The sequence below is a fragment of the Chiloscyllium punctatum genome, chromosome 37 (genome assembly GCF_047496795.1).
Source record: "Chiloscyllium punctatum isolate Juve2018m chromosome 37, sChiPun1.3, whole genome shotgun sequence".
Classification (NCBI taxonomy): Eukaryota; Metazoa; Chordata; class Chondrichthyes; order Orectolobiformes; family Hemiscylliidae; genus Chiloscyllium; species Chiloscyllium punctatum.
The window spans coordinates 12,395,484-12,407,510 of NC_092775.1; the positions used below are offsets into that span (position 1 = coordinate 12,395,484).

A 12,027-nucleotide genomic window follows, 5' to 3' on the forward strand; every position below is an offset into this window, starting at 1 on the left:
TATGCAAGAAATTTTGTCCTTGTTGTTGCTAAGTGCAGTTAACCTGTCATTGGAGACATGCAGTTTAACTTGTTTGTTGGGAAATAAGTGATTCTGCCTCAGACTAACTAAAATGTTCTCTGATTAACTTTTGCTTTGTGCTTCAGATTATGAGCTTCAACCCTCAAGATTTGCGACGACGATTGTGGATCATTTTTCCAGGAGAGGAAGGCTTAGATTATGGAGGTGTAGCAAGGTAAGTGTTTTCATTTTGCAGATCAGCTGATTCAAAGCAGCAATTGTGCTGAATGCACGAAAACATTTATTTAGTACAGAGCCATAGAATGATGCAGCATAGAATGAAGCCTATGGTGCCTCTGCCACACTTTTTCGCAAACCTTATACAATTAGTCCCGCTCATGTCTTTCCCGTGGCTCTTCAGGTGTTTCCCCTTTATGTATTTATCGAGTTCCTTTTTGGAAGTTATTGTTAGCAATCCCTCCGTGACCTTCATGCAGTGTCTCTCCTTTTATACCTTCTGGGTTTTTTGGAAATCGGCTTAAATCTGTGCACTTTGGTTTTCAATGCTTCTACCACCGGTAAACATTTCTTTTGATTTACTCTTTAAAAAGTTGCCTTAAGTTCCATTTAATTTCCTTTTAGCCTTCTCTGCTTGATTCCGAAAGCCTCCAGTTTTCTGGTCTCTGCACAGTCTGTCATCCCTGATACTGTTCTAGTAAATCTATTCTGTACCCTCACTAAGCCCGTGATTTTTTTCTAATCATATGCTGTCCAAAACTGAACATCATACCTTAGCCAAGGCTTAACTAGTGTTTTTAAAATACCATAACTTAATTTTGCTCTTTGCAAAGTGCCATGTTTTTGTACTTGATTTATTACTAAATCCAACATCCTATATTCTGATTTAACAGAACTACCAAATAGTCTTCCATCTTTAAATGTCTGCAGCTCCAAGTATCTCTGTTCCTCCCCACTTTAAAATTGTAATTTAGTTAATTTTGCTGCCTCCTCCTCCCTACCACCATATATTACTTCTCTATGTTAAGTTTCAGTAACCACGTGCCTTCCCATTACCAGTCATGTCTTCCTAGCCAATTGCCATCATCCTAATTTTCAGGTTTCAGATCATCTGCAAGCCTTGAAAACATAATCTATATACGTAAGCCCAGGCTATTTATAAGTGTCAGGAGGAGCAGTGGCCTCCACATCAACCCCAGGGAACACCATTGTGTATTTTCTTTACTTTTGAAAAACAACCGTTTGGTGACTGTTTTCTCCAGTTTTGTAGTTGTTAATGTCCATTTAATCCTGTGGGCTTTAATTTTGCAAACAAATCCATCATGTGGTCTGTAGCAGTCTGTAAGCACATTATTAACTGCACTACATTCATCAATATGTTGCATAAAATAACCCAATCAGGTTAGTCAAACATGTTATGCGTTTAACAAGTCCATGCAGTCTTTCGTTTCTTAGGCTGTACTTTGCCAAATGACAATTAATTTTGTTTTTGATTCGTGTTTCTTCTATCAGTTCTCACACAACTGACATTAGGTTGGTAAGCCTGAAGTTGGTGGGTGTGCCTTTCTTGGCACACTAGTATTACATACAGAGCTCTGCAATCCTCTGGCACCACCCCTAATTTCTCTGGAAGATTGCGGTCAGAAGCTCGAACAATTTTCAGCCTTAATTCCCTTTGCAATCTGGGGTGCTTCCTTTCTAGGCCAGATGACTTTCCTGTTCTGTGTGCAGCCAACTTTTATTCTATACTGTTTCCTTTATACGGTGACATTAGCAGCATGGGGCGGCACAGTGGTTAGCACGATTGCCTCACAGCGCCAGATACCCACGTTCAATTCCAGCCTCAGGCAACTGTCTGTGTGGAGTTTGCACATTCTCCCCATGTCTGCATGGGTTTCCTCCGAGTGCTCCGGTTTCCTCCCACAGTCTAAAAATGTGCAGGTCAGATGAATTGGCCATGCTAAATTGCCCGTAGTGTTAGATGTAGGGGAAATGGGTCTGGGTGGATTGCTCTTTGGAGGGTTATTTGTGAGCATGTTGGACCAAAGGGCCTGTTTCCACACTGTAAGTAATCTAATCTAATCTAATCCTCATTTTTCGTGAAGATAACTGCACAGTGCTCCTTTAATACCTCAGTTATGTCCTCTACTTCCACTCAAATTCATTTTTGGTTCGTAATTGAACTAAACTTATAAATGTCATGTTCCCAATCTCAGCTAGGCTCTCAAAAGTAAGCTGTTTCCATTTTTGCTACCAACGATTACCCAGCAGCTGGAATATTGATGGGAGAGGCAGCAGCTATCCATATAAAGAACAGTGCACTACAGGGACAGCCCTTTGGCCCTCCAAGTCTGAGCCAACACATTTTGAGCTTCCATACTCAAACTGTCTTCACTTACAGGATCCATATCCCTCTATTCCCTTCCTATTCATGTATTCATCCAGGTATTTCTTGAATGCTGCTGTTGTCTGCTTCCACCACCACCTCTGGCAACGTGTTCCTAGCACACATCACCCTTTGAATGGAAAACTTGACTTGTACATCTCTTGTCCAGCCCCAACCTCCCCCACCCCAATAATTGACCCCTCCACTCTGGGAGAAGAGATTCATACTTATTATTCTATGACAAGTAAGCATTAAAATGACATTTATAAATTCTCCCCGTTTGGTAAATGATATAGCCGGCAACTGTACCAGGTAGACCAGAAAGGTCTCTGGTTCAGTCCCCAATCTGTATTGCGTGAACTGATCCTCATTTTCAAAATATGCATCAACCAAGGCCACATGGTATTGCTGTTCAGTGTCCTTTGCTGGAGATATGTGATATTCTGTTGTGTGGCCACTGTTGTGATACCTGTAGTGCTGAAATGGCCAGTCAGCCTTCACTGTCAATATCTCTCAGGAATAATAGCCTTTTGAGTATGTTATAACCATAATGTGCCCATGGGACTGCACCTCCGTGAGCAGTCAGTGATTTCAGGCAAAAAGAAATGAGAAGATTAAGGAGAACAAGAGATTTCTGACCAAGCTGTAAATTATTTTCAATAATGAAACATGATTAGCAACTGTTCTGACTATACAAATAACTGATCTTAATTCAAGTTAAAACATTTTGTCATGTTTAAAATTGAGCAAACAAAAGTTTACCCCAGAATGCAGTTTGGATTTGCTGCTGTTGTAGAATATTTAATGAAGTTAGACTACTATTTGATCAAGCACAGTTCTATTTGGTCCAGTGATTTGGCTTTAAAAATGGATCAGATTATATGTTGAAAATGACTGAAATCTTGCTACCAGTGTTATCTAATATTCATTTTGTTTTAAATAGAGAATGGTTCTTTCTACTTTCCCATGAAGTTTTGAACCCAATGTATTGCCTCTTTGAGTATGCTGGGAAGGAAAATTATTGCTTGCAAATAAACCCAGCATCTTACATCAACCCAGACCATCTGAAGTACTTCCGGTTCATAGGTCGGTTCATAGCCATGGTATGTTCCAGGATTTACTTGAACCTTCACTTTACTGCTCTTTTTAAGTCCTGTATACTGTTTAAATAAAGCTGGTTAGATCATATTTAAATCTTAAGTCGACCAGATCCTGTTAATTTAGTTTTATGTAGTAAAGCATTGGGAATTATGAACTGTACTGAGATGTTGAGATCTGGATTAGTGGTGCTGGAAAAGCACAGCAGTTCAGGCAGCATTCGAGCAGCAGGAAAATCGACTTTTCGGGCAAAAGCCCTTCATCAGGAATACAGGCAGAGTGCCTGAAGGGTGGAGAGATAAATGAGAGGAAAGTGGGGAGAAAGTAGCATAGAGTACAATAGGTGAGTTGGGGTGGGGATGAAGGCGATGGGTCAGGGAGGAGGGTGGGGAAGTTAGCAAAGAGTACAGTGGGTGGATGGGGGTGGCATGAAGGTGATAGGCCAGAGAGGAGGGTGGAATGGATAGGTGGAAAAGAAGATAGGCAGGTAGGACAAGTTATGGGGACAGTGCTGAGCTGGAAGTTTGGAACTGGGGTGAGGTGGGGGAAGGGGAAATGAGGAAACTGTTGAAGTCCACATTGATGCCCTGGGGTTGAAGTGTTCCGAGGCGGAAGATGAGGCGTTCTTCCTCCAGGCATCAGATGGTGAGGGAGCGGCGGTGAAGGAGGCCCAGGACCTCCATGGCCTTGGCAGAGTGGGAGGGGGAGTTGAAATGTTGGGCCACAGGGCGGTGTGGTTGATTGGTGCGGGTGTCCCAGAGATGTTCCCTGAAGCACTCTGCTAGGAAGCATCCAGTCTCCTCAATGTAGAGGAAACCGCATCGGGAGCAACGAATACAATAAATGATATTGGTAGATGTGCAGGTGAAACTTTGATGGATATGGAAGGCTCCTTTAGGGCCTTGGATGGAGGTGAGGGAGGAGGTGTGGGCGCAGGTTTTGCAATTCCTGTGGTGGCAGGGGAAGGTGGGTAGTTGGGGGGTGTGGACCTGATCAGGTAGTCACGGAGAGAACGGTCTTTGCGGAAGGTGGAAAGGGATGGGGAGGGAAATATATCCCTGGTGGTGGGGTCCGTTTGGAGGTGGTGGAAATGTCGGCGGATGATTTGGTTTATGCGAAGGTTGGTAGGGTGGAAGGTGAGCACCAGGGGGTTCTGTCCTTGTTACGGTTGGAGGGGTGGGATCTGAGGGCGGTGGTGTGGGATGTGGACCGAGATGCGTTGGAGGGCATCTTTAACCATGTGGGAAGGGAAATTGCAGCCTCTAAAGAAAGAGGCCATCTGGTGTGTTCTGTGGTGGAACTGGTCCTCCTGGGAGCAGATACGGCGGAGGAATTGGGAATACAGGATGGCATTTTTGCAAGAGGTAGGGTGGGAAGAGGTGTAATCCAGGTAGCTGTGGGAATCTGAGTGTTTGTAAAAAATGACTGTGTCAAGTCGGTTGTCATTAATGGAGATGGAGTGGTCCAGGAAGGGGAGGGAGGTGTCAGAGATGGTCCAGGTAGATTTAAGGTCAGGGTAGAATGTGTTGGTGAATTGGATGAATTGCTCAACCTCCTCACGGGATCACGAGGTAACGCCAATGCAGTCATCACTGTAGCGGAGGAAGAGATGGGGACTAGTGCCGGTGTAATTACGGAAGATCAACTGTTCTACGTAGCCAACAAAGAGACAGGCATAGCTGGGGCCCATACGGGTGCCCATGGCTACCCCTTTGGTCTGGAGGAAGAGGGAGGTTTCGAAGGAGAAATTGTTAAGGGTGAGGACCAGTTCGGCCAAACGAATGAGAGTGTCGGTGGAAGGGTACTGTTGGGGACGTCGAGGGAGGAAGAAACTGAGGGCTTGGAGGCCCTGGTCATGGCGGATGGAGGTGTAGAGACACTGGATATCCATGGTGAAGATAAGGCATTGGGAGCCGGGGAAACGGAAGTCTTGGTGGAGGTGGAGAAGGTGGTGTCTCGAACGTATGTGGAGAGTTCCTGGACTAGGGGGATAGGACAGTGTCGAGGTAGGTAGAGATGAGTTCAGTGGGGCAGGATTATGTTGAGACTGAGTCAGCCAGGGTGGTCAGGCTTGTGGATCTTGGGAAGGAGGTAGAACCAGGCAGTACGGGGTTCCCGGACTATGAGGTTGGAAGCTGTGGGTGGGAGATCTCCTGAGGTGATAAAGTTCTGTATGGTCTGGAAGATGGTGGTTTGGTTGTGGGGGGGAGGGGTGGTGGGGTCATGGTCGAGAGGGTGGTAGGAAGAGGTGTCCTCGAGTTGGCGTCTGGCTTCAGCGGTGTAGAGGTCAGTGCGCCAGACTACCACTGCACCCCCTTTATCTGCTGGCTTGATGGTGAGGTCAGGATTGGAGCAGAGGAAGTGGAGGGCAGCGCATTGTGAGGGTGAGAGGTTGGAGTGGGGGAGGGAGGTAGATAGGTTGAGGCGGTTAAAGCCCCAGCAGCAGTTGGAAATGAAGAGGTCGAGGGCGGGTAATAGGCCAGCACGGGGTGTCCAGGTGGATGGAGTGTGTTGGAGGTGGGCGAAGGGGTCCTCTGAAGGTGGGCAGGTGTCCTGATTGTGAAAGTAAGCTCTGAGGCGGCGGAAGAAGTGTTCAACATCACGGCGTGTATTAAATTCATTGATGCATGGGCGGAGGGGAATGAAGGTAAGTCCTTTACTAAGGACTGATCGTTCGTCCTCAGTGAGGGGGAGGTCTGGGGGGATGGTGAAAACTCGGCAGGGCTGGGAGCTTGGAGCTTGGAGCTTGGAGTGGGGGCGGACCCTGTAACTGAAGTGGGTGTGGTGGTGGGGGGAATGGGGGTGGAGTCATGAGCAGGGTGGTGTTCCCTTCAGGGTTCTGGGGGTGGGGATGGTGACAGTGGGATCTGTGGGGTGCATGTCAGCAGAATGCAGGTGAGTAGCTTTGGTGGGGGTGGAAGTGGTGGCAAACACGGCAGTGGGGGGGGTGTGGAAGGCACTGCGCATGTGACATCAGCGATGATGTGAGGGGTGGAAGTGATGTCACGTGAATGAGGAATTGAGGGGCGGAAGCGGCCATGATGGGGGTGGAAGTGACATAATCAATCAACGTGGGAGTGGTGGCTGCACCAGCTGCATGGCTAATGGCATCCGAGCAGTTCCAGAGGCCAGGGGAATTTTCTGGAATGTTTGAGGAACGCTGGTTATGGAGGTGGATAGGTAAAAGTTTGTTGTCCTTACTGTTTTTGATGTTTGAGACGGATTGAAATACTGTTTGTTGAGAGTATGAATTCTCCTGAGGATATAGTACAGAAGGGGACCTTTGCAATTCTGAGAGAGTGTGGCCCTCAGCTGAGGCAGGTCTGACTGTAGAGAGGTTAGCTGCCGGCGCATTGCTGCGTGCGTGGACCAGAGGATCTTGAAGGAGAACCGTTGCTGGTGTTTTTGAATTTGTAGTCTACTGTTTGTCTTGCTCAGATCCGAACTCTGCTGGTTTAAAGGTGGTCCGGAATCGTGTGTGATGAATTGGTTATGGAGGCAGGCACAGAGGAACCAAATGTGGCTGTGGTAGCGAGTCTGTTTCAGGGCATGGTTGAAGAGCTTCAGGGCAGAGGAAATGACCTGGGAGTTGCAGTGGGAGAGGGACTCCCTGAGATTCTTGTAGAGAGAGGAGGAAAATTTCTTCAAGGCAGACATCCTTGCAAGAGGATTCGCAGTAGGGTTAAAATCAACTAGGTAAAAAAAAATGAGATGTTTACCAAAACTTTAGCTAAGACAACAAGTTTCACAGTGTTTGCAAGTCCATGTATTGCTAAGGTCAGAAATTAATCATTGCTTCGCTTCTGTATTTTATAGGGGAGGCTTATCAGCTGGATAATATCTCAAAAGCTGAGATTTAAAATGATCATCTTTTAAAAAGAGAGAAATATTAGATTAATAATTTTGTCTGGTGAATTACATATGTCATAAAAGCAGTCAAGGGAAGAGGTAGCAGAGGTATTGGTGTGTTTTTAATAGGGAAAGTATGTTGTGCAAGACGACTGGTAAATAGATTCGCTATTTACCAATCTTGAACATTCTGGGAGTTCCTCTTAAAGAAATTGTCTGCCCGGTCAGCTTGTGATAGGAAATATAATCAATCCATGTTAAAGATGAAAATAGAAAACTTGTAGAAGCCCAATATATAATTAATAATTTGCATGGATTTCACACGTGGCTGTCTTGTTTGACCAGCCTCCCTGAATTTTTGAGGAGATATCCGAGAACATTGGCAAGATCAGAGTGGTATGTGCCATCTAGATTTCCAAAAGGTTATCAATAACTGAAAATAACATCAGATCATGCAGAATCAGGGACTAGCAGAATGAATAGGTAACTAGCTTCCAGATAAAATGTAAAGTGTGGCATAAGGTAGATTCCCCAAAGGTCAATCTGGAACTATTGTTCCCAATTTATACTGGCAATTTGGAGTCAACACAATTTCTTAAGTTGTGAATGACAGCAACTTGGGGAAAGCTGAGGAGTACAGTAACAAATTACAGAAGGCTTACAAATTGGGCATTCCATGGTAAGAACATTTAAGGGTATGACATGAACAATCAATATTCTCAATGAATTAAAGATGCAGAGAGATGCTTTGAGTGTAAATGAAGAAATCATTGAAGTGGTAGTTTAAGTTAGAACTCTTATTTAAAATAAAACAAAGCATCATGGTTTATTTCTAGAGGGACAGAATTGAAAAGTCGATTTTATAGACAATAGGTGCAGGAGTAGGCCATTCTGCCCTTCGAGCCTGCACCACCATTCATTATGATCATGGCTGATGATCCTCCATCAGTATCCTGTTCCTGCCTTATTTCCATAATGCTTGATTCCACTATCCTTGAGAGCTCTATCCAACTCTTTCTTAAACAAATCCAGAGACTGGGCCTCCACTGCCTTCTGGGACAGAGCATTCCACACACCCACCACTGTCTGGGTGAAGAAGTTTCTCCTCATCTCTGTCCTAAATGGCCTACCCCTTATTTTTAAGCTGTGTCCTCTGGTTCGGGACTCACCCATCAGTGGAAACATGTTTCCTGCCTCCAGAGTGTCCAGTCCTTTAATGGGTAAAATCTGTATGGAATCTTCGTACAAACCACTTTTGGAATGCCATTTACAATTGTGATTGACATGTTATAACAAGTATCAAAAGACATAGGAGAGAATGGGGCAGGAGGCGATAAAGATGATTTCTAAAGATGGTACCCAAACTGAGCTTACACCTGTCAGATGAGTATGTTTGAATCTCTCGTAAAAAGAGAAGGCTGGGGCTGGGTAGGGAGGTTAATCTGACAGTTATTTAAACTAATGCAAGATTTTAATGGACTAAATTCTGAGAATGTTTCCCCATTGGGGAAGAGCAAAACCAAAGGCCATAAATATAAGCTTGTTATCAATCAATAGTGGATTCAGAAAAAATGTCTACCCGAGGAATTGAAAAATTGTGCAGCTTGACACTGTGGGGAATGGTTGAGGTAAAGTTAGGGAAAGCTAGAGAAGCAGATGCAAAAGAAAGACTAGATAGTAATACTCAAAGTTGAATGAGGGAAAATGAGAGTCAGGTTGAGGGAAGGATAAGTGCTGGTCGTTGTCTGTTTGGGCCACAAACCCTATTTCTATGCTGTTTATTCTATGTAGGTTTGGTTAAACTCCTCCTTAATCAGATACGCACTATTTGACTAAAATTTTTCTAACTTGAAATTGTAATCACTAAGTTACATATTTGGAGAATTAAGTTTACAGTGATGTTGACTTACATTTTGAAATTACATAATGCATTCTACCTTGCATTTTAATTAAACAACTATGCCTCACTCTTCTTGTGTTTTCTATTAGCCCAAATGTCTGGTAGTCAGGTGCCTTCTATAGCATTTTGTCCACAACTGTACACTAAATTATTTTTTGAAAGTATGAAATTGAATATCTTTATTGACAAAAAATGAATTATCTACAAAATAGTGATCTGTTAAATGTTTCACTGCTATAGATATATTCACAGCTAAGATTAACACTTGACATAAGCATCAACACATTCTTGGTATTCTCAACAATAAATAAAAGATTGAACACTGCCTGTGCAGACAAACTTAGTTTTGTAAGTTCTTGTTTTAGCTTGCCGTATTATTGTCACCACTACAATGTGCCCTGACTGTGGAAATTTATCTCATCTCAGCATGTTTCTGTGGAGGACTGTACTTTTCACTGTAATCTGAACTGCTTAAGGGCCCTTTAATTCAGTTCATATACTCATGTGGTCTATATCAGCTGTGTGTGTGGGTGTGTGTGTGTGAGAGAGAGAGAGAGAGAGAGAGAATTTCATGAAACCAGTTGTAGATTTCTCCTTTGTTTTTCCTTTTCATGACAGGCTCTGTTTCATGGAAAATTTATTGACACTGGATTTTCTCTCCCATTTTACAAACGTATGCTAAGCAAACCCATAGTAACCAAAGACTTGGAATCTATTGATCCAGAATTTTACAACTCCCTCATTTGGATCAGGTTTGTATTTTTTTTATTTTCAGTTTTGATTATGAGCTTTTCCTATTAATGACTATGCAATTAAAGTAAAACAAAGCTGTAGGATAGAGTAATAGTATGTTTGAAGAAGGAGGCAGCAAATAGTCCATTTGACCTTCCCAATAAAATGCCTTTTGATCTGGTATTTTTATCCTTTATCAAGCTTGGCACCTTTGGATGTGAAGAAGCTGTATAATTTCTATTTTAAACCATTAATGTTTCCAATCTAATTAACTGAACTGGCACATAGTTGGCATTACATTTGGAGCAGTCAGCTTTTTTTTTGCTGAAGGGGCAGTCATGGTGTTGATGGTGGGTAGCTAATGATCAATGCAAACTGAACCCTGTTTCTTAATATTGTTTGTGTAAAATCTAGCTACTGATGGACTTGATCTCAGGTTATCGCTCTTTCATGCATTCAGAATGCTGTTGACAATAATTCTGGCCTTTGAGATATTGATTCTGAGAACTGGAATTGGAAACATTGGGTGGGCAACAGGTAGATAGAGTATCTGTAAATTGGAACAGAGTAGGACGTATGAAATTAATTGTGCAGGTCAATTTTAGAGAAATGATCAGTCTGTTGAAAATCCAGATCTCTCTCTTTTCTACCTTTCATCAAATGCTTTGTAAGTGTGAATTGGAACATGCTTAGAATACATCAGAGTGCATAATATTTTTTGTAAAAAATGCAAAATTTTCATGGAATGTGCAAGCCCCTGAACCAATTATTTCTAAGTTATTTTTGTTGTATGCAGTTTTGAGTTATGTATCCAGTTTCTTTTACTTGTACAGCCACATGTGCTAACCTAAAGGAATAATTTATGAGTGATCCAATGGGTGCCCTCTGAATTGCTGTGTGATTGTGTGCAATGAATGAAAAGTAGTGCTTCAAGCTTAGATTTTCTTCTTCAATCATCTTCTGGTGTTTTTTCCCTCCAACGTGTGAAGAAACATTAAGCATGCCGGCCTCTTAGTTTACATAGATCTAATTGATTCAAACCATTCCAAATTGAAAATTGTGGGCTACTCTTAAGGTGTCTGATTATTGAAGCTTTTGATAGTTTTCTATCTTGGTTTGTTTGTTGTATCAAAGCTTTATAAATAAATGTTACAAGTTCATAAAACACTTCGAAATGTACAATGGTGGTTATGTTATATCAGGTCAGTGTGAAAATTAACTTGGACACAAATTAATTGAGCATTCTAATGCATGATAGGAATGAATTTAAAAAAAGTAAACTGGACCAGGATTGCCCGCCCTTATTGAGAAATGCTACTTCAATTTTTGTAGAACATTGTTTCCTCAGAGGAGGAGCAGATCACAACTAAGCCATACTATGGTGCTGGAATAAGGAAATGTTAAGATACAGTACTATAGAAAATAGTACAGCACCGCACAGGCCCTTCGGCCCATGTTGTTGTGCCACTTGACCCATTCCACAATTGAGGAGCAAACCAATGTTATAGCAATTGAGAAAGTGGTACTTTTCTGACTTTGGGTTAAGTTTGTTCACCAGCAAGCCGTTTGCATCATGGTTGTGCTATAACAAGGTTGTACTAGATCCTGCCTTGACTTTCCTCATTTAGGAAGTATGCTGCCTTTAGAACTGAAAATTTTTACCCTGGAACACTACTATAAGCCCAGCTGCCAAATGGTAAAAGCTGTTTACTGTTGATGAATGTTCGTAATTTATGATGAGTAAGGATCAGAATCTGAATACTAACCAATTTTTTTTTTTCTTCCTCCTGTCCTTACATTGCAATTTGGGGAATTGGTGATGTGGTGGTAATGTCAAAGGACTAATAATCCAAAGCCCAGGTTCTCCCTAAGGTGTGCAGCTGCTAGGAAATCTGGCACTACCAATTGGTGTGCTGATACATTGACTTCCATGTGCAGAAGTCACTGTTGTGCACAGACCTTGGAGGTACAAGCAGTGGGGGGAAAAACTCTGAGGGAATGTTGTCTTGTAGTCCAAGGTAAAACACTGGGGGATAAGTTCAAA

At 42.8% G+C, this 12,027-nt stretch overlaps 1 protein-coding gene across 1 annotated transcript in view; it reads left to right on the forward strand.

The window, feature by feature from the left end:
- The window catches only part of LOC140462869 (E3 ubiquitin-protein ligase Itchy-like), a 107,128-nt gene that overhangs the window by 73,911 nt on the left and 21,190 nt on the right, over window positions 1-12,027 (forward strand). Inside the window, exons 17-19 of the mRNA XM_072556272.1 lie at window positions 147-235; window positions 3,348-3,507; window positions 9,870-10,003. Of these exons, the coding sequence (XP_072412373.1) occupies window positions 147-235; window positions 3,348-3,507; window positions 9,870-10,003 (383 nt within the window). The remainder of the gene's footprint in view (window positions 1-146; window positions 236-3,347; window positions 3,508-9,869; window positions 10,004-12,027) is intronic.